Below are 22,512 nucleotides of genomic sequence, written 5' to 3' on the forward strand. Positions count from 1 at the left end.
CCGGCAAGCCATTCCCCATGGCCAACAGCCTTCCTTCATATTCAATGATCTCCTGTGTAAAGATTCAGATGCTTTCAGAAGTTGAATTCTGTCATTGGCACCTTTTGGAGTCCTGCTTTGGTCCTTTTCGGGCTTGAACATGTCTGTTTAAGTTGTGACTGTTTATCTTTGCTTATCGAGTTGTATGCAATTTGCTTATCGAGTTGTATGTAGTTTGCTTATCGAGTTATTGCATTTTGCTTATTAAGGTGCACATGTGTTGTTTATCGAGTTGTTTTGTTCTTTTTAGTTGTTAGTTGGTTCACTATCTGATTAAGAGCAATGCATTTTGAATGTGCAGTTTTCAAACAAAAAAATCAATCTCATTTCCATGGTGTGCGATGCGATGAAATGCTTAGAATGTAAAATGCAACACTTTTTTAATCAAAAAGCTATTTTCATTCCCATCATGGTTTCTCTTTGCAAAAGAGTACAAGTTTTAAGAGAATAAAACTGCCTAAGGCTGCACAATGTACAAAAACTACAAGCAAAAAGAAAACAAAGCAAAAGCGTCTGAACTGGTGTCGTCTATCTCAAGATTGGGAGGCCCTCTTCATCCTCTTCCTCGGACAAGCGGCCTCTAGAGCACTATCGCCATCGACACCGCTGTCTGAATCGGCATCGCCACCTGAATCTGAACCAAAGCCTGAGCCGGCGTCACCGTCTCCATCTCTAGAGGACTCTAAATGTGCACTCATCACCTCAGCCTCCTCGCTTGTCTCGTCATCGTCATTGCCTAGAACGGGCTTTGAAGGGCCACTCTCGCTATGGGTGCCTCTAGCTCTACCTTGGCCGCGTATCTGAGCCTGTCTACCTCTCCTCTCTGCTGCTGGGGGAGGCGCTGTAGATCCTCCCTCCGCTTCTGCTGGGGCATATGACGGGGCTGGCATCTCGAAAGGGATCTGAAAAGGGAAATTTACGAAAATGCATTAGTCGAGGCATATATGCGGTGAACAATAAATGCTTGCAGATGATGTGCTGTGAACAGTGGATGATTGCAGTGTATTTGTTGTGAATAGTGGATAATTACAGTGTATGCATGCCGTGGGTAGTGTGTGGGAATAGTGTATCGATGTAGTGTTTTGGTGCAATGTGCTAGATCAGTGAAGTATGGAACAGTTGCAGTACTAATGTGTTAGCAGAAAAACTTTGTGGCATGAAATGCAAATTGAAAAAGAACCGAGATCCGGTAAAGGCTGAGTAGAGCCAGGCTCGTCTGCACCATGTCTATCAAGGAAGCCACCAGCTCAAGGGCCTGCCCTGTGTACTCAATGGGCGCTTGTAAGTGCATTGAAGGGATCAGTATTCTATAAAGCATAGTTAAAATGAGGTAAATGTGCAAAATGTAAAGTTCGATGCATACTGGAGTCGGGCCTCGAACTCCGACAAGTGCATGACTAGCTGGTGCAGGCTTTATGGGGATCTAGCAAGTCTCCACCGAATGTCTCCGATAAGTCAATGTAGTAGGTAGCTCTGGCCACCCAGTTGTAGACGCGCCCCGCGAGGGGCCCTCGCTACCACAGTTCGAACTCGATTTTTGTTTGCGGTTCTTAATCTTGAACCAAAGAGTCCAAATCCGGCAAATCGTTTTGAGAAACAGATTTTTTTTTGAAAAGAAGTGCCAAACATGGACTGCTTTGCCAGATACAGAGTCGCCACCTAAATATTTTTTAAATGGGGAAATTTAGGAAATCCTGACTCAGTGCCGAAGGCCACATGTCCGTCATCATCGGAGTTGTCTCGGCTCGGGAGCTTGGGTACGATCGGGGAAGGTCAGCTATGAGCACCCCCTTTCGCCCGGTCCGAAGACCGGCCTCTACTAACCATGATATCCGATTTTGAAAACGTTATGTGTTCTTATTCCATTTATTAGCCTAGAATTACTATGTTATGCGCGCAGCAAACAAGTATAGACTAGATTGCCTAATTTGGAAATAAGCATTGCATATCCGTTTATTTTAGAAAACACTTTGGAATTTGCTACTCGCAAGTAGGCTAAAACACGGATTTCAACAAGTTTTTCCAACTCAAACAATCCAACCTTCACCCACAGGCATTCAAACAGTTTATCTCATATAAGCACTTAGCCACATGGTAAGCATACTGTCATGGCAACACTCACACGCATGCGGGATGCTAAAGCTAAAATACTTACATCGTACTCCGTGCCAAAACAATAAACTAGTTAGCAAACATGCATGTCCTAGTTTATGTTAAGTGCCTAATGCATCGCATACAAAATGCCACTAGAGTAGGCTCGGCTAGTCTATGAATGACATGTGAAAATGCACCACCAAAATGTATTCAGTTTGGAATTTGAAATACAGATGTGGTTAGAATGATGCGCCGAGCCCGGTGCATGTAAAGCAAATGCATGAATGCACGCATGCATTGCATAAGGTATGCTAATTTAAACGTGCCCTAATCTACCATCATAAGCAGGTAAATAAAAGGGAAGAAAGACGTGAGGTTGGAAGACATACACACACCCACGCACACTTATTACAGATTTGCCCTCGCTCGGAGGGACCAAATAAATAATACAAATTAATTAACTACGCAAGCTAATTAAATATTACAAATTTCTTAATCAGCTAACAAACTAATTAAGCTAGGAAAACAGATAAACCGCCCCAGGGGAAGAGCTCGATGCAATGCATGCTCGATCCTGCTCAGAAATGCACCGCCATGCATAGGCTGCCTCTGTTTTCCTTCTTTTACTCCTCTGGAGGCTGCCAAAACCTCTGGATTGCTTCTCTAGATACTGGAAGACATTACTGGCTGAGTGGGATTGCCACCGGCAGCAGCATGTGGCCACCGGCACAAAATGAATCCATCGGCAGGGAAATTATTGCCGGTCGGCACTAGGAATTACCGGTCGGCAGAGTGTTCCTGCAGAATCTGCAATTGACAGCAACAGAGGGCAAGGCAAAGCATGGCAGCACAATTCAAGGCATATATGCACCAATCATGTCCCTTATCATGGTAATGACTCAAAAGGGCATGTGTCTCGATTCTCAGACCACCAATCACGCATTTCCATGCATGATGGCCCAAGGAGTCAAGTGTGCAACTTTCATGTCAAATGCAATGCAAACCATACAAACAAACCAAGGCCCAATTCCCATCACCAATTCAAGGAACAAGGCATGTATGCAAGATGCAATGCAACCTAGACATACAAGCTAAGGATGCAACATGGCATGGCAAGACATTTATGCAAGCATACTAGCAAACATGAGGCAATGCCAACCAATGAAAAGGTGGACTAAAACATGATTTGGGCAGCTCTAAATAGGCCCAAAACAGTAGCCAAAGTGACCAAAACAAGGGACCAAAATACACATACACGCATGCACATGTTAAGGCCCAAATGCTTAAGCATCAAAGGGCTATTTCTAAGCACATTTGAATGAGGCAATCATGGACAAATAGCATGCAAGGTAAGCATTGTAAATCATGTTAGGATGATGTCAAATCAAGCAACAAGATAGGCTAAACATTAGCATGCAAATGGTCCAAGTACTTGAAGCAAGTCAAGGGGACTTGAACCATGACCAAGCCAACCAAGCCTCACAAGGCTAAGAGGACTTAAAATAGGTTCAAGAAAGACCTAGACCATGCAAAATGGACTCTTAGATGGCATCTAGGTGGCTCAAATTCAAAGGCATACGCAATGGCCAAAACATGGAGCATACTACACAAGCTTTCAAAGCATTAAAGATGCGTCCAAGGAAAACGTATAGGCATGCAAATGGGACTGAAATGACATGGTAGATGGTTCCAAATCACCAAATCAATACAAAAATGTCATGCTATACATTCACACGCCTAAGGCCAACAAGCCGGAATGCAAAGGGGCTATACTAAGCATGCCAAATCCGACCCAAACAACTATGGACAGACCTAAAACATGGCAAAATATGCACAAAACCTTCACAAGACTAAGCCTAAAACATGCTAGAACTAAGGCTAACAACCTAAGGCATATTAAGGCAACAACAAGGCATTACATGGTAGGTATGCTAAGCATGCATGGTGTACCAAAACCAAGTAAAAACAGAGGTATAATATGATATAATAAGCATAAAAAACAACTAAGGCATGGTCAACATGAAGCTTAGCTAGGTGCTCCCTCAAGAGGCCAAAAATGGTCCATTTTAAGGACAACAAGGAGAGGGGGTGGGCCTCTCCTTTTGGAGACTTCAAGGCACCATCTTCACCACTGAAATCCCTCAAGATTTCAGTGGTGAAGAGGCCCAAACACCAAAGTCTCGAAACTTGCTCAAAATGGCTCAAAATAGGGCCTTTCAAGGCCTAAGAGGGGTCAAACACCCTCAAACCAAAAAACACTCTGAACAAACAATAAAGAGGGCTAAAAAATAGAACTTTTTTGTGTTATACACTAAGCACAAAAATAGTTCAAAGATAGGTCAAAATACAATGCAAAAATGGGGTAAAAAGGGGTAAGATTCTCACCCTTGAAGACCTCTTCAACAATGGTGCTCCAATGGCCCTCCTTGACTTGAATCCAACACCAAAACACCAAAATCAGCCCCTTAGAACCTCAGGAGCCAAAGGAAGGTGAAACACTAGGTGTTTGTGCGCAATAGTATGAACTAAAACACCTAGAGCACAAAGAGAGGAAAAGAGAGATAGGAGATATGTATGAACCCTAACCCTAAAACCAGAGCTCTCCTCTGTCTTTTCTATCTCTAAAATGTCTAAAGTCTCCAACCCTTGCAACAAGAGACAAGGCTTCTCTTTATAGAGGCTTTTGTCTTGTAAAGCTTACAAGACAAGCTTCTAAAGAGGGAGATCCCTCCATACACGTGTATGGAGGGGAGCCAAAAGCAAGACAACTGTCTTAAAATATCTGCAAAAGCAGATGCACAGTAGTCGGCCGGCCAAAAATGTCATTTTGACAAAAATGAGTGCCGACCGGCAACAAAGAGTGCTGACCGGTAATATACAATGCCGATGGCAGCAAAAACCAGCCGGTGGCCTCTAGCCACTGCCGGTGGTGTGGGGGGATGCCTCACAAAGCATTCCCTACCCCTCCAAGGCAAAACACAAGTGTTTGGTGCAAAACCAGACACTAAACAGTCGAGTTCGGAGATCCTGAGGCAAGGCGCGTGAGCCGAGACCTCCGGGAACTCCAAACGAACACAAACATGGATAATCACCGAGTGTTCCAAGCGGTGACGTCCAAGTCTTGAGGACGGTCAAAAATGGGGTGTCTACACCAGTCTCCCACCTTACCTCGGGATCTCTCCTCCTGCGAGATCTGGTCGCTCTGCCTCTCCCTCTCGCAGCTGGAACTCTAACTCCCTCACCTCCTCGAATACCAGTTAGAGGCGGCATCAGATGCGTCTGAATGAAGGTCGCGTAGTTGCCCTCCATACGAAAAAGGTCTGCATCTAGTCCTACCATGAACTCGATCACCTCCTCCTCAGAAAGCTTGTGTGTCTCTCTCATAGACGCGAGAGGTGCCATCGGTACAAACGGGGCAGGCAAGCTCAAGGTCTGACGCACGAAGCGCTCGCTCAAGAACCAAGTGCGACAGATCGGTCCCTCAAGAAGGATGTGATAGCGAGCCACGACCCTAGCGGTCTCATATGGCCCCTGACGGTATCACGTCCCACGGATGCCATGCGATCTGAAGGTAAGTTATCAATTGACTACTGTGTGTATCAAACTAATTGAAAAGCAACATGAATATGTTTTGGGTTACCTCGCGCGCCGTAACTGTGTTAAAATACTGTCGCAAGAACATGAAACTCTCCCGAGTCCTACGACGAAGCGGGCCGTCATACACCCGAGAGAACGAGACTATCGCAGGGGTCTCCACTATGAGCTCTAGGGCAAGAGTTGGAAAGTATGCGTACACCCATAGCTGCAAGGAAAATGAGATCAATACAGTGTATGAACAGTGTACAGAAAATGCAGAGAGCAGAATGCAGTACAATGCGTAAAAAGTGCAAGGTTAGAGCAAAGATTCGACTTTGTGTGTGTGGTGTGTAGTATGCGGTGCACGATGTGAGCGTGTACAGAAAATGCAAAGCAAAAAGCATACAGTGTATGAGCAGATACAGAGGATGCAGGAGGTATATGTGTTGCACAAAAGTAAAGGCAGAAATGCTAAGCAGAAACTATAAGGTAAAAAGGGAAAACTAAGCTGTGTACCTCCCAAGCCCGCCAGTAGCCACCAAACAAGGTCCCGTACATCCGAGAGGTCGAGCTCATGTATCCGTAGAGAGTGGTGAGACCAGCTCCGCCCCAGTCGTAGAACGGGACTCGCTGCAGCACCACCAATGCGCTCAGAAAATATAAACCGACGGTATTTCACCTGTTCGAGAACAAGGTGGTACCAAAGAGGAACATGAGAAAGCTCCTGGCGTACTGCTCGGTCTACTCTACAGTCTCGGGCTCAGCTCCTCGGAACTGCTCCTCAAACTAGCCGTATCGAACCATACCTGCCCGAAGTGTCGGTGGCAGTGCCCCGAGTAGTGCAGCCCATGAAGCCTCCTACTATCCCATGTCAGGATCGAGAGGGATCGGATCACCTCCTACGCCTAAGCTAGTGATCATGGCAAAGTCATAAGGAGTCATCATCATCTCCCCCGCAGAGGAGAAGTGGAAGGAGTTGGTGGTATCTCATCACCTCTCCACAAGAGCCCCTAAGAGAGGGCGGCTCGCTGTGATTCGCGTCAAACTGGAGCAAAATAGACCAAAGCTGGTCCCGTCGACGATGTCACGATACCAATCCCGAGCAGTCTTGGTACCATAGCCTCGGAAGGAACGGGATCCATCCTATGATAATACATGTGATGCAATTAGATCAAGCAATGAAAGCACAATTGAAAGTACAGTTGAATGCAGAGTAGTGATGTATGAAGTACAGTTGAATGCAAAGCAGCGATGTATGAAACATAGTTGAATGTGAAGCATCAGTGTATGAAATACAGTTAGATCAAGGCATGTGATGCAATCAAATCAAAACAGTGCAAGAAATGTAGCAGTTATGGGTGGTATTGCAGAAAAGTGAGGTTCGTACCTCCACGGCGATGGCTGACAGGTGAGACATAGGCTCTCTCAGTAAGAGGTCGTCTAGCACGTCCTCGGCGAAATCAGTAAAGGTCTTGATGCCTCCTGCAACAGGTATAATGTGCGTCTCGGGGTGGTACCTCATCGGATCGAATGGGCAAATGCTCGGTGGTAGTGGCTCGGGCTCAACCACAGGCTCGGCCTCGAAGTCTGCTGCAAACTCTGCCGGAGGTAGTGCGGGGAAGCCCCCGTCATGTGGGACATCGTCAGCCATCTGAAATGGATGCAAAATGAGCAAAAATGAGCAAAAATATGGAAAATGGTGAACTTTGAATAAAGTAAACCCTAGGAGAGAGAAAAAGTCAAAGAAAGTTGAAAATCTGGAAAAGTGTACTAACCTTGGGAGAAACTCGAAGGAAATCAACCTTGAATGGTGGAAATGACGGAAGAGGCGTTGAAATCAAATTGTGATCGGTTCAAATCGAAGAGAACAAAAGGATTTTTGCGAAGAAAATGTTTCTAGGGTGTTGGGAAACGCGTAGAATGCGCGGATCTAGAGAGAAGGCACACCTAGAGAGCAAAGGAGATGATTTTCGTACAAGGGTTTGTAAGGAAGTAAAGTGATTTTGCCTCTACTCAAAGAGCCACGGGTCAAAGGACACTTCTGCCCCAATCTGCCATTGATGGCCGGCAGGGGCACATTGATGGCCGGCACCCCTTCATTGATGGCCGACAAGGGGCCAACAGCTTCCCATGATGGCCGGCAGGCCTCCATCAGTTTCCCTTGCCTCTTTGACCTTAGTACATGTCCTTGGGTTCCAAGAAATGCAGGGTATGCTCAAAATTTGATTCAAAATGCCTCTGTGGAAGCCCAGAATCACATTCGCAGTGCGCGAGGGTCATCACCCTTCAATCCCCACAAGGTGTATCCTTTTAGCATGGTGCAACTCTCCGAGAGGTAAATCGGGAGTTGCCTTTGAATTGTTTCTATTATATGCTTTTGTTGTGGCATAGAAAGAGCATCGCTTTTATTAATGCATGGAGTATGTATTTTGAATAGTTGCATTGAACGTGCGTTCTTATCTTGCATTAAATATGCATCGTTGATTATCTTGCATAGAACATGCTTCAATTCCATTTCTTGCAGGTTGAGCATTGAGCATGCCTTGGCATCGTGTTACGATCCTTCGTCTTGCATGAGATATGCATTGTATTGCATTGTACTTTTCAAGTTTCTTTCTCATACATGCACGATATTGTATGTACAGTTCATTCAGAGGAATTCCGGGTAACACCATTCCTTTCCCTTACCCCATTGGTTAGAAACACTCGGGTACGCCCGATGTATACGCTAACACCCTGTTAAAAGCGTTTGGACCGTGTGCCCGACACTTATACCTCTTTCCTTTGGTTAGAAACATTAGAACGTGTTTTGATGTTTATGCCACTCTTCGGTGTTTACACTGTTACCCTTCCCTCTCTCGCGTGTGATACGCTGAGAGGTGTTACCTTTTCCTCTCTCGCGTGTGATACGCTGAGAGGTGTTACCCTTCCCTCTCTCGCGTGTGATACGTTGAGAGGTGTTTACCTTTCCCTCTCTCGTGTGTGATATGCTGAGAGGTGTTTACCTTTCCCTCTCTCGCGTGTGATACGCTGAGAAGTGTTTACCTTTCCTCTCTCGCGTGTGATACGCTGAGAGGTGTTTATCGTTCCCTCTCTCGCGTGTGATACGTTGAGAGATGTTTACCCTTCCCTCTCTCGCGTGTGATACGCCGAGAGGTGTTTTGTTTGAGACTTCGAGCTTGCCCGATAGTCACTTTTAGCCTTTCTCGCGTGGCGCGTAGTTAAGCTTGCATAATTTCCTTTCCATTGAAATGTGTGGGAATGCTGTGACTTGTTGATTTGCTTAAATTGTTGTATTTATTTTGCATAGATACTTCATTACAGCTCTCTTTGCATAATCATAAGTTATGCTCTTGCATCATGCATGTCATTTACATCTTGCTCCAGCCTGCGGACGCATCTCTCTATTGTTATATTGAATGTTTGTCTGAGTCTTCGGCCTTGTCAAAAATGGGTCGTCTCTGGGCTTTGACATTCACTCCCGTCACTTCCTGACTTCCGAGTTCTGTCAAAGAGGGGCAACTGTAGACACCCCATTTTTGACCGTCTCTAAGACTTGGATATGCTTGTAGGTACATCCAGCAACAAAGTCGATTGCTCGTCGAGTGTTCGACTTTCGCGACGGAATGCTCCAGCTTTGATCCTCCCAAACCCTATTTCCATTCTGTCTCATTTTTGGACCATGTGTTGGTCTTTTCTTTGTGGTATTCTAGGTGGCCTGCCGGCCATCAGAGAGGGCTGTCGGCCATGGTATATGCCCTCTCGACCATTGATGAGGCCTGCCGGCCATCAATGAGGCACTGCCGGCCACCACTGATGGCCGGCAAGCCACCATGTTTCAACAAATATTTTGTTAGATATTTTGAGCCAGCTGTGGCACACTGAGCCATCCTCCATACACGTGTATGGAGGGATGGAGGCAGGTTTAAGCTCGTCAAGCAAGCTTGTGCTTGCATTGCTCTATATAAGGGGGTGGTGCTTCCCCCTTATTGGGGGTTTAGAAAATTTGAGAGCTGAAAATATCTCTCTCTCTAGAATCCTCACTCTCTCTCTCTCTATATTGTGTTCAACAGTGCTTTAAAGTGTATTTTCTTCACACTTTTGCACTACAACACCTAGTAAAACACCATTGCCTTGTTGCTGAGGTATTTGAGGGTCTTGTTTGGACTCAAAAAGCTGGTTTTGGCTCAGAGAACTTGCTGTTTTGCTGTTGTGCTCCAAGGGTGAGCATGTTCCCCTTTTAAGCTTATTTTTGTATATCATCTTAGCCACCTTTGCATGTTGTTTTAGGCTTGATTTTTAACTACAAAAAGCTTTATTTTTAAGTGTTTAAAATGGTTGTTTAAGGCCTTGTTGGGGTTAAGGGTGTTCCCCCCCTCTCTTGTGGCTTGTTTGCTATGCTTTGTGCTATCTCTTGAGGCCTTTGAAACTATCTTGTTTTGGCCTTTTAACCACTGAATTCCAGAGCAATTTCAATGGTGAAAAACTTGTTTTGAGGTCTCAAATGGGAGGGGGTGGTCCCCTCTCCTCTTGTCTTGCTTGCTTGCCTTGTTGGTCTCATACTTGAGCATGCTTTCCTACTCTTTTGTGACTTAGCTCAAGCATGATTTTGTGACTCTTTGGACCTTCCATAACTCTGTTTTTGGTTGATTTGGTCATTGGCAGCTTGCATCTCACACTTGTAGTATAATCATGCTTGTTGGCCTAACATGCTCCATGCTTTAGTTCATCATTTTAGCATGTGTTAGCTGTGCTCCAGCACATTTTTGCCACTAATTTAACATGCTTGTGGTTTGTTTTAAATGATCTTGGTCATATATGCCTTGTTTTGTATAGTTATAGTGTAGTTGGATTTCACTAGCTTTGGGTTTAAGGTCCCTAACATGCTTTGAATGTGATGATTGCATGCCTTAGCCTCATTTCTTACATGATTTCAGTGTGTATGGTGTAGTCACACTCTCACATATTCCACTTTTTCAATGCTTTAGAGAGTTGTGCCTTATGCTTTGATCATGAGCCAATTTGCATGCATGCTTGTCTAAGCTCTTGGGCTGCCATTTCAGCATATTTTTGGCCTCTAACTTGGCATGTTTGAGCTCTGTCCAGAGTTGGTTTAGTCATTTAGGCCTTGTATTGCATGCCTCTTGTGTGAATGCCTTGACTAGCTTTGAGTTTTAGGGCCTCTTGCGTGCTAAGCTTGAGTTGTTTGCATGCCTTGGTGTCATTTAACATGTTATTTCAGAGCATATAGTCCTGTCATACCCTCATATGTAGCACTCTTTCAAGGTGTTTGAGAGTTGAGCTTTGTGCCTTGTTTACAAGCCATGAGTTGAGTATGCATTCCTTTCTTTTTAGTGCCCAAGTTTCAGTGTGTTTTGGCCAATGTTTTGAAGTATCTTAGGTCTGTCCATAGCTGGTTTGACCATTTGAGATTAGTGGTGCATGCCTCATGTGTAATGTTCTTCACTTGCTTTAGTGATCTTGGCTCCATAACATATCTTGCATGTATTGCTTCCATGATAGAGTCTTGTGCATGCCACCTTAGCATTGTTAGATGAGCATGCTGCATTTTGCATTGCATCGTGTTCAACTGGGCATTATATTGAATCCAAGGTGAATTGGCCCATTTCATACTCAAAGTGATGAAAGTGAGCCAATTCCCTTTGTTTCCATTGCCTTTGATCCTCTAATGATAAAGCCGTGGTCTTAGAGTCTTGTTTGCATTGCATTTATTGAATGTGTGCAAGGTTGGATCTTTGGCCATCAAGCATTGAGATGCTCGATTGATGGTCTTAGATCCAATGATGCCTCTCTATTGATGTTTTGAAGTGATATGGGATGGCATAGTACACACATGCCCTAGGGAGACCCTCCCTTTCCTTTGTTTTTGTGCTCTGTTGCAGAATGGTGTCACAACACACCAGTGTTCGGCAGTGCCACATTGATGGCCGGCACCCTTCCATTGTTGGCCAACAGGTGGACGGCAGTAGCCTCTCATGGCCGGCAAGCCACTGGTGCACTCCCCAACCTTGATTTGGTAAGATCCAGCAACAAGTTCTCAAGGACACCCTGCAAACAGAGCCTCAAGAGACCAACCGGAGAGCTTTTCGGGGCGGAAACCGAGCATGCATCCTCTTCTTCTTCGAACAGAGCTGGAGCAGCTTAGTTTTATGCTTACTTGTTAGTTAGAATTAAATTTGTAATTAATTTGTTAAGTGATGTAACAATTAGTAAGTAGATTACTTATTATTCGATTTGGTTATGTAATAATTAGTCTAATTAGATTATTAGCTTAGTTGCTAGATTAGCTTAGCTAATTCATTCGGACCCTCCATCAAGAGGGCACAATGTTGTAATAAGCATGCATGTGTGTGTGCATGTCTTCCAACCTCTACTTCTTTCTCCCTTTTACTTATCAGCTTTTGATGGTTAGTTTAGGGCATATTTCAATTAGCATACCTTATGCTTGCATGCGTGCATCATCCATTTGTCTTGCATGCACCGGGCTCGGCGCATCATTCAAACCACATTGTATTTCAATACCTACTTGAATACGTGTTTCAAAGCATGTTATCGAGTGTTGCATTCATATGCCATCTTAGATAGCCGAGCCTATTTTAGTTGCATTTTTGCATGTGTTGCATTAGGCACTTAACATAGTTAGGATCATGCATTGATTTCTAATTAGCTTCTGTTTTGGCTGGAAGTACACTGTAAGTGTTTACGCTTTAGCATCCTTGCATGTGTGTAAGTGACTGCCATGATAGCATGCTTGCCATGAGGCTATGTGCTTAAATGATTAACTGCATGAATGCCTGTGGATGAAGGCTTTATTACTTGAATTGGAACAATTCATCAAAATGTGAGTTTTAAGCCCACTTGGAGTGGCAAATTTTAAGCCCATTTGAGGGTGGCAAATCCGCATTTTAGCCTACTTTTGAGTAGCATCTTCAAACCATTTTCGAAAAACAAACATGAGATGTTTTGTTCCAAATCGAGCGATTTAGTTTATACTTGTGTGTTGTGCGCATCACATAGTAAGCTAGTCTAATAAACCGGAATAAGAATGCATGTGTTTATGAAACAACATATCATGTTTAGTAGAGGTCGATCCTTTGATCGGGCGAGCGGGGGTGCTCATTTCATGACCTTCCCCTCTCGTACCCAAGTTCCCGAGCCGAGGTAACTTTGGTGATGATGGACATGTGGCCTTAGGCACGAGTCAGGGTTTCCTAAATTTCCCAAAATAAAATATTTAAGTAGCGACTCTGAAATCTGGCAAAGCAGTCCATATTTGGCGCTTTTTGATTAAAATCGATTTTCTAAAACGATTTGCCAGATTTAGACTCTTTGGTGATTTATCAGTCTTACATTGCACTTTGTGAGATTAGATTCAGAACCGTGACAGGAGTCCGAACTGTAGTAGCTAGAACCCAATTCACGCCATCTCTGAAAAAGGGGGCGCGCGGAGAGAGTTCGGGCGATCTACACGTCCTCATTCCTTTCTAAACATTCCTTGGCATGAATTGAACGTCCCAAACGAATTAATGAGTTAAAATGAAGCCTAAAAGAATTGAATAAGTTAAAGAACGATCTGGTTAAGCAATGTGACCCAATGTGTAAATGTTTATGAATTGTGTAGGTTCATCCACGAAGACGTGTTAGCAACCAAAATCACTTTGAGTAATATCTTAGTAAGGATATTTTCTTATACTCTATTTCCTAAATGTTCCAATGTGATAAGCTTTTCTAAATTCATGATTTTGCTTATGAATGAGCTTTCTATTTGCCTGATCGATATGATATTTGTAAATGTGATTGACTAAGTATGAAAGCATATAATTGACCTAAGGCCATTCTGTATAATCGATATGATGGACCCAAGGTCATTCTGTATGTTCGATGTGATAGACCCAAGGTCATTTTGAGATAACTGTTATGTGTTGACCAAATAGTCTTTATACAGCTGTAATGAATTGGACCCAATCATTCTGCCAAGTATGATCTATTTTGTTCTGCACATCTGTTATACATTGAACCTGAGATCGTTCTGTCATGTATTGGACCCAAGGTTGTTTCGCTATGATACGAAATTAATATGAGAATGATCTTATCTAAGTATTAGAACTCATTCATATAACCTATTTACTCTTATGTTATTCATTAGGCTTTAACTCACTTCGTTATATATGTATATAGGTGAGTAGCGAGATCTCTAGCCCTAGTGAATCTGTAAAGGATTACTAGAGTTTTGTGAAGTTAGCTATGGAGTGCCTCATGAACGAGACTTTTATCTTTGTTCTTTTATTTTCTTTTGTTGATCACGTTTGACCTGTACCTAAATGTTTGAGTTTTGTATAATGATGACTTGTGAATGATCTTGGACATGTATATATCTACTTGTATGTGTATGGATGTGAGTTATTAACATATAAGAAGTTTTGTTTATGCCATATATGCATAATTCATTGGACAAAAATTTAATTATTGTACTTTCGCTTTTAGCCCCATATATTTAATTATGATTTGTATTCTATACGAGGCCATAGGTAATCTCATGATTATTAGCCGGTTATGATCCAAACCTCTATGGCGGGTTCGAGTCGTGACATTCTTACTGGTAATCAAATTCTGCAAACTTGATTATTAGTGTCTTGGTTTTCTTGATTATATTAAGAATATTCTGATCTATTGTCGTCAGTGCAAATATCAGTAGACTTGATCTTTAGATTAGGCTTCATTGTATTCTAGAGGCGAATTTACTGCAACCCCCTGCAAATGTTGTATTTAGGAAAGTGACTAAATAACGACTTGAAGCACCAATTTTCTGTTCTACATGGACAAGATCATCTCCAAGTTTTGAAGACTCGAAAACCACCAACTGAAGAATTTAAGACGAATTTCTCCAACATTTCCTGATTAGAAAAGTATAAATAAGAATGTTACAAAGAGGGGATTGTGACATCCTCGATGAAAAACATAACTGGGAATAATTTTTAAACTTAATTCCCATCAAGTTGTTTTGAAAATAAGTCATAATCAAATCATCATTAAAAATAATTTTTGCGACCATTTTTTGCGTATGTTGTTAAAAATTGACAATTAGTGACTTTTTTTATCACGGTTTTTATAAGTTGTCGATAAAACTTACAATTAGTAACGTTTTTCTGTGATAAAATTTTTAAACTATCGCTGAAAATTAAAAATTAATGACTTTTTTGTAACGATTTTTTAAAACTGTTGCTAAAACTTTTAATTAGTGACTTTTTTGTGACAATTTTTTAACTGTCACTGAAAATTAACAATTAGTAATATTTTTTAATAGTGTTTGATGAAAAATACCATTAATTTTCACAGAACCTATTAGACAATAAATTCACCTATTAGGACCTACACATAAATCTCTAAAAAAAAAAAAATCATTTGTTGATCATGAATCAAACAAACATAAAATATTTAATTAAATTATGATCATTGAAACTAACATAAAATATTCACTTTCTTAAAAATAAAATAAAAAAATAAAAATCAATTTAGAAAATATGAATTATGGTCATTGAAACTAACATAAAATATTCAATTTGGACAAGCAGAATGACATCCAGATAATTAAGCTAAACCATCTAAAAAACAGTAACATAAAGGACGCTTACGGGCGAAAAATTCAATCTTTTATTTTGTATGACTAAAGGTCCCCACATTAATTTATTATGTATATAAAGACAAACCTTTACGAAATGATGAAAATATACATGAATATATAATATGTAGTTCCCAAGCCAAACCGCGACGGAAACCATTTTCTCTCTCTTACTCTCATTCTTCGGCCAATTTCTCTCTTTGTGCCATTTTGAACATTTTAGTCCCATTTTAGGGTGTACTTTTATCTTTATTCCCAAAGTAGGGTAAAACGATTTTTCAAATGCCGTTTTTCAGAAACCGGCTTTCCCAAAACCGTTTTCATCGATTAAAATAATAATAAAATTTGAAAATGAAAACCGACTTTTCTAAAGCCGTTTTTTATTAAGATTTTAATTATTCTGAATTAATTAAAAACGGTTTTCGTAAAACCGTTTTCCCATTAATTTTTTTTTTATTTATATTTTCAACATAAATACTTTTTGTTTAAATTTTTTTTTTTCATGAAAACCGGTTTTAGAAAAGCCGTTTTTTAAAATTAATTTTTTTTTATTTATATTTTCAACATAAATATTTTTTGTTCAAAATTTTTTTTTTCATGAAAACCGGTTTTAGAAAAGCCGTTTTTTAAAATTAATTTTTTTTTTATTTATATTTTCAACATAAATATTTTTTGTTCAAAATTTTTTTTTTATGAAAACCGGTTTTAGAAAAGCCGTTTTTTAAAATTAATTTTTTTTTATTTATATTTTCAACATAAATATTTTTTGTTCAAATTTTTTTTTTCCTGAAAACCGGTTTTAGAAAAGCCGTTTTTTAACATTAATTTTTTTTTTAAATTTATATTTTCAACATAAATATTTTTTGTTCAAAATTTTTTTTAATAAAAATCAGTTTTAGAAAAGCCGTTTTTACATTAATTTTTTTTAAATAAATATGTTATGACCAAAAATATTTTTTAATAAAAAACGTTTTTAGAAAAATCGTTTTTCACATTAATTTTTAATTTTTTAAAATTTATATTTTCAACTTAAATATGAAAACTACCAAAATTTTTTTTAATAAAAGGTGGTTTTAAAATATAAAGTTTTTACATTAATTTTTTTAAATTTAAATTTTTAACATAAATATTTTTTGACGACAAATATTTTTAATAAAAAATGGTTTTAGAATTTTTTTTTTTTTTAATTATGTTTTCTCATGTGGGAAGGTTGGACTTGGAAATGAAAAGATGAGTAAGAGAGCAGCAATTTCAATGCATTCAAAGATGGGTTTCTTTAGAAAATTACAGCACAAATAAAAATAAAAATTAAAACGTAATGCTTGCTTTGAGTTTTCTAAAACATTTTTTAGAAAATTCTATTTTCTTATTTTTCAAATTTTTTTGTTTTTGTTGAATTTTTTAATATTTTAAGTTTTTAAACATACCTAGCATAAATACACTAAATGCCAAAAATACAAACAAACAGAAAAAACGAATTTTTGTAGTTCAAATTTTTTGAAAAAAAAATTCCAAAATCACTTTTAAAAAATTTTCAAAATTAGGCTAAAGCGCTATTACAAAACACGCTTTCACTATTTGGGGCTGAAAATTTGATGAACATTGAAAGCTTAATACAAATAAAAGTGTATTTCTCCACAAATAAATTTTGTCAACATTTTTGTAATAAAACTTAATACATAATATAAGAAGTCACTAATTTACTAAATACTCATACATGCGTGAAAACAACATAACTGAAGTTGCAAATCTAACAGTTTTCAGTTACATAGGTAGTACAGACATAAGTCTCCCACAAAAATACATTCTGGACACCATGAACTGAACACACAATACATACATCCTAGACACGATGAACTGAACACACAATACATAAACATAATAGTTAGACAGACAAATATTAGGTAGACAATCTGACAAACTCATTAGGGAAACACTTAGTCTAACACAGACATTACATATTAATGCAAGTTGTTATATTGCCGAAGTGTAGACATTAACACCTAATTCGCGCTTAAATCGGCAGGTGGCTCAGAGTCTGAACAATCCGAAAGCTCAGCGTCAGAGACAAGTTCAGGATCCTCCATGATACCCTTGATAGCAGCAACATTTGGTTCTGTTCTGTTCTTCTGGGCATCCTTCTTAAGTATGAGTAGCTGCATATCGCGGGCCAATCTACGACCCATTTGAGAAATCTCACGTTGTAGTGTTTGACATAGTCGATCAATATTATCAGGATCTTCCTTTTGGATCTCAACAGAACGTGCTTTTGGCACCTTCAGTCGTCTTTCCCGACATAATCTTTCGTTTTGCACTCGCTCTATAAATAGTGCGGGCCACTTAAGAAGTCTAGCCTTTGCATAACCATATCCTGTTTGATTTTCTGATGGATCCTCCACCAAACCACATGGATCTCGATAGTACTTGGGCATGACAAAATGTCGCTTCCCAAACCTATCATGATAAGCACAAGAGGCATCCAACAAAGGAAATGGTGGTTCATCTTCAGCATCGCCACTTCCCCTTCCCCCTCCTCGTCGTGAACTTTCACCCCTTTGCAAGTTCCTACCACCTTTGCGACTCCCACTCCCTCCCATGAACCATGTAGCCATGCTAATTTTTTAAAACAAATGAATGATAATTTCGTAGGGCGAAATAAGTTGTAAGGTTGTGTCTTCACCTTTAGTTGTTTATATAGTTGGTTATGAACAGCTTTAGCAAGATGCCTCTGCATTGCCATGTGACTTTCTGAATTGAGAATCTCACATATATCAATAAAAGATGAGTTGTCACTGTAATCAAAAAATCGAGTAAAAAATCGAGAAAACCAAAGCCTGTGCACCAAGTCACATGACTTGACAATCCATCTGCATATACGGACAAAATAAGGGTATGCTCACTGTAAGGTAAATCAGTGAATTCACTGTTGCCATGTGACTTTCTGAATTCAGAATCTCACATATATCAATAAAAGATGAGTTGCCACTGTAATAAAAAAAAATCGAGGCAAAAATCGAGAAAACCAAAGCCTGTGCACCAAGTCACATGACTTGACAATCCATCTGCATATACGGACAAAATAAAGGTATGCTCACTGTAAGGTAAATCAGTGAATTCACTGTTGCCATGTGACTTTCTGAATTCAGAATCTCACATATATTAATAAAAGATGAGTTGCCACTGTAATAAAAAAAAATCGAGGAAAAAATCGAGAAAACCCAATCCTGTGCACCAAGTCACATGACTTGACAATCCATCTGCATATACGGACAAAATAAGGGCATGCTCACTGTAAGGTAAATCAGTGAATTCACTGTTGCCATGTGACTTTCTGAATTGAGAATCCCACATATATCAATAAAAGATGAGTTGCCATTGTAATAAAAAAAATCGAGGAAAAAATCGAGAAAACCCAATCCTGTGCACCAAGTCACATGACTTGACAATCCATCTGCATATACGGACAAAATAAAGGCATGCTCACTGTAAGGTAAATTAGTGAATTCACTGTTGCCATGTGACTTTCTGAATTGAGAATCTCACATATATCAATAAAAGATGAGTTGTCACTGTAATCAAAAAATCGAGTAAAAAATTGAGAAAACCAAAGCCTGTGCACCAAGTCACATGACTTGACAATCCATCTGCATATACGGACAAAATAAGGGCATGCTCACTGTAAGGTAAATCAGTGAATTCACTGTTGCCATGTGACTTTCTGAATTGAGAATCCCATATATATCAATAAAAGATGAGTTGCCACTGTAATAAAAAAAAAATCGAGGCAAAAATCGAGAAAACCAAAGCCTGTGCACCAAGTCACATGACTTGACAATCCATCTGCATATACGGACAAAATAAGGGCATGCTCACTATAAGGTAAATCAGTGAATTCACTGTTGCCATGTGACTTTCTGAATTGAGAATCCCATATATATCAATAAAAGATGAGTTGCCACTGTAATAAAAAAAAATCGAGGCTAAAATCGATAAAACCCAATCCTGTGCACCAAGTCACATGACTTGACAATCCATCTGCATATACGGACAAAATAAATGCATGGTCACTGTAAGGTAAATCAGTGAATTCACTGTTGCCATGTGACTTTCTGAATTGAGAATCCCACATTTATCAATAAAAGATGAGTTGCCATTGTAATAAAAATAAATCGAGGAAAAAATAGAGAAGACCAAAGCCTGTGCACCAAGTCACATGACTTGACAATCCATCTGCATATATGGACAAAATAAGGGCATGCTCACTGGAAGGTAAATCAATGAATTCACTGTTGCCATGTGACTTTCTGAATTGAGAATCCCACATATATCAATAAAAGATGAGTTGCCATTGTAATAAAAATAAATCGAGGAAAAAATAGAGAAAACCAAAGTCATGAACTACTTGTTCTGTTTTATGTGTTTTAAGTATTCACATAATTCAACATACATTAATCCATTCATTAACTTATTGCAATTTATTAAAGAAAGTCATGAACTAATAAATGTGCAGTTATAAATGTAGTTATTTCATAAACTTTACGTTCATAAAACAAATACTTGAAATACATCCGTACGTTAGATGAACAACAACATTGTCTTACACTCCAGTAACGAAGATACGAGAGAACATACAAACATATATGAAAGATAAAGGTGTTTGATTTCTCATTCCTCATCTGACATGTAGTAGTCAGAGAGATATTTTTCATTGTTTAAGACATTATTTCGCTCAATCACTGTCAAATCTCTGTTGCTTGCTTCTGCCATTTCGGTGGCTAGCTGAAGCATGAAATGTCGACATCTCCGCATCAACATTCTGTTGTTCTCCTTCTTAATTCTGCTAACTGCTTTTTCATAGTCACTCACATTTCGTCTAGCCATGGTTAATGAACGACGATGAGGTACCGGTGCCCCAAAGTTACGTAGATCATTAAACAATCCTTCTTGCTCTGTTACCCTAAACGCCCATTCTGCTCGGATACCAGCATAATAATCCTTCGGACTCGAGTACTTTTCGCTCTTGTAGTCATAAGTAAATGGAGGTAGCAGCCACACTTTCTGATTTCTTTGTTGGCGTGAACTTCCTGCACCTCTTGAAGACATTGTTCATAAAATGAACAAACAAATAATAATAGTAATTGTAGATATATATTACTATTGTTATGACTTGAACAAACACCATACTAGGGGTATCGGTATTTATATACATCATAGTGGGGGTTAACTAGAGATGATCTAGTGACGATAATGCATGCTGGGGCACTATAGAAGAAGTGATACCCGTGATATTATGACATGTTATGCATTTCATGCAATCCTGAGTACTCGTGACGAAGTGTACCTGTGATGTAGTCACGGACGTGGTTGTCAGATAAAATCATATGCATCAAGTGGCATGCATCTATGCATCACTGCACAAAGTCACATGCATCACTGCACAAAGTCACATGCATCACTGTATCACTGCACAAAGTCAGATGCATCACTGCATCGCTGCACAAAGTCACATAGCATCTGAGAAAAAAATAAAGCATCCAAATTATTACGCCTGTTCAAGCCACTGTCGAGCATCACTAAGAAATGTTGGACGTATCACTGCGCCGAAGTACAATTTATTATCGTACCATACCTACTGTGTCCATGTGAATTATGCAATTCATAAAAATTTTGAGGGGGTGTCAGAACAAAATAACAATAAATTAATAAATATTTCAATACACCTAAAAAGTAAACAAATTTTGTTCGTAAAATATTTAAAAAAATTAATAAATACATAAAAGTTAAAAAAATTGTAGAAAAAGTGGTTTGAACATTGGGTAGAAAAATATATTGTACAAACATATTGTAAGAAGACAAAAAATACACTTATTTAGATCATCCCAAATAACCTCTTAATTTTCAACTTGCCTTTGAAAGAAGGTAAAGTTACATTTTTACAGTAGCCAGGCTGACACCATCTGCGGCACAACAGCCGATGCTACATGCCTTAGATTCGTTCATGACTTGACAACAGTGGAGTCCTGGCATCCGAATGCACTGTATAAGGCCAGTGGCATGCATGTGATCGAACAGGAAATGCTCTATTAATTTTTTGCACTCGCTCTATTAAATTTTTGAAATAATTTTTCACAAATTTTTTACTTTTTGTTTTGAAATAGCAATAAATTATGCAATTCATAAAAGTCGAAGTGACAACTCCTATCAAGTTGATGCATAGTTCTTCAGGTCATAAAAGTTGACATGACAACTCTGATGCATAGTTGTTTACAATAATTTCATACATACAACTACCATGTATATATATATACTATAAATATCGCATCATACCACAACAAAAGTCTTACAGCTATTTCGAGCGATATCATCATGAGATATACGGTGGTTGATCTATATTCAGCAATGGGTCGCTATTGGGTTGCAGATGGAGATGAATTTCAATACCCATTAAATCCAAATTTGCGTTACTCGCGTGCCACCATCAATACCATGAGAGCTGAGTGGGAATTTCGCATAACTCGAGCAAACGTTCTCGTTGAGTTATGTCGTGAAGTTAATATTAAATTTCCTCGCCGGTTAGCCATGCGTATGCCAACTGACACTCCACAGTTGTTGCAAAGGGCATTGCATCGTATCCGCGACGAAGTTAATCGCATGACCCAACGTTTGCAAAGGTCCTCACTAATGAAGACCGCAAATGAGCGTGCCGAAGATGGGTTAATGGATGATGCACACCAGTACTTCGCCTGGAGCATGGATGTTATGTATGAATCTGATGTTGAGATGTCCGATGATGATGATAATGAATGAAATTGTTTGGATGAATGACCAAACCATTTATCTTGTAATGGATTTGTAATGCTTATTCTCTATGTTATCAATGAAAGGAGATATTTCAATTGTTTTTCAATAGTTCTTGTAATTCTACAAATAGTTCAATGAATGGATTTGTGTACTTATAGATATAGTTATTTCATAAACTTCAGGTTCATATAACAAATAGTTGAAATACATCCATACGCTAGATGAACAACAACATTGTCTTACACTCCAGTAACGAAGATATGACACAACATACAACCTAGAAGTCGGACTAAAATATTCAAAATGCCCCAAACAGGGAAATTGGCCAATCAATCCCAACAGCCGCACCATTATCAATCAAT

The 22,512-nt window shown here is 39.5% G+C and overlaps 1 protein-coding gene across 1 annotated transcript; it reads right to left on the minus strand.

The window, feature by feature from the left end:
• Positions 1-19,842: 19,842 nt before the first annotated feature.
• LOC145816037 (uncharacterized) lies at positions 19,843-21,121 on the minus strand. The gene is made up of 2 exons (XM_082912270.1): positions 20,691-21,121; positions 19,843-20,433 (listed from the first exon to the last, which is right to left on the minus strand). The coding sequence occupies exons 1-2, from the start codon at positions 20,734-20,736 to the stop codon at positions 20,015-20,017; spliced, it is 465 nt and encodes a 154-aa protein (XP_082768396.1). The 5' UTR covers positions 20,737-21,121; the 3' UTR covers positions 19,843-20,014.
• Between the last annotated feature and the right edge of the window lie 1,391 nt (positions 21,122-22,512).

The sequence above is a fragment of the Camellia sinensis genome, unplaced genomic scaffold (assembly GCF_055761805.1).
Source record: "Camellia sinensis isolate YWXY unplaced genomic scaffold, ASM5576180v1 Unanchor3, whole genome shotgun sequence".
NCBI classification, from domain to species: Eukaryota; Viridiplantae; Streptophyta; class Magnoliopsida; order Ericales; family Theaceae; genus Camellia; species Camellia sinensis.

Bases quoted from the DNA above. Each gene is read 5' to 3' on its own strand.
- LOC145816037 (XM_082912270.1), bottom strand. From the start codon at position 20,736: ATGCATATGATTTTATCTGACAACCACGTCCGTGACTACATCACAG. The intron at 20,434-20,690 runs GTACACTTCGTC...CAAGAGGTGCAG, and splicing joins CGTCCGTGACTACATCACAG to GAAGTTCACGCCAACAAAGA.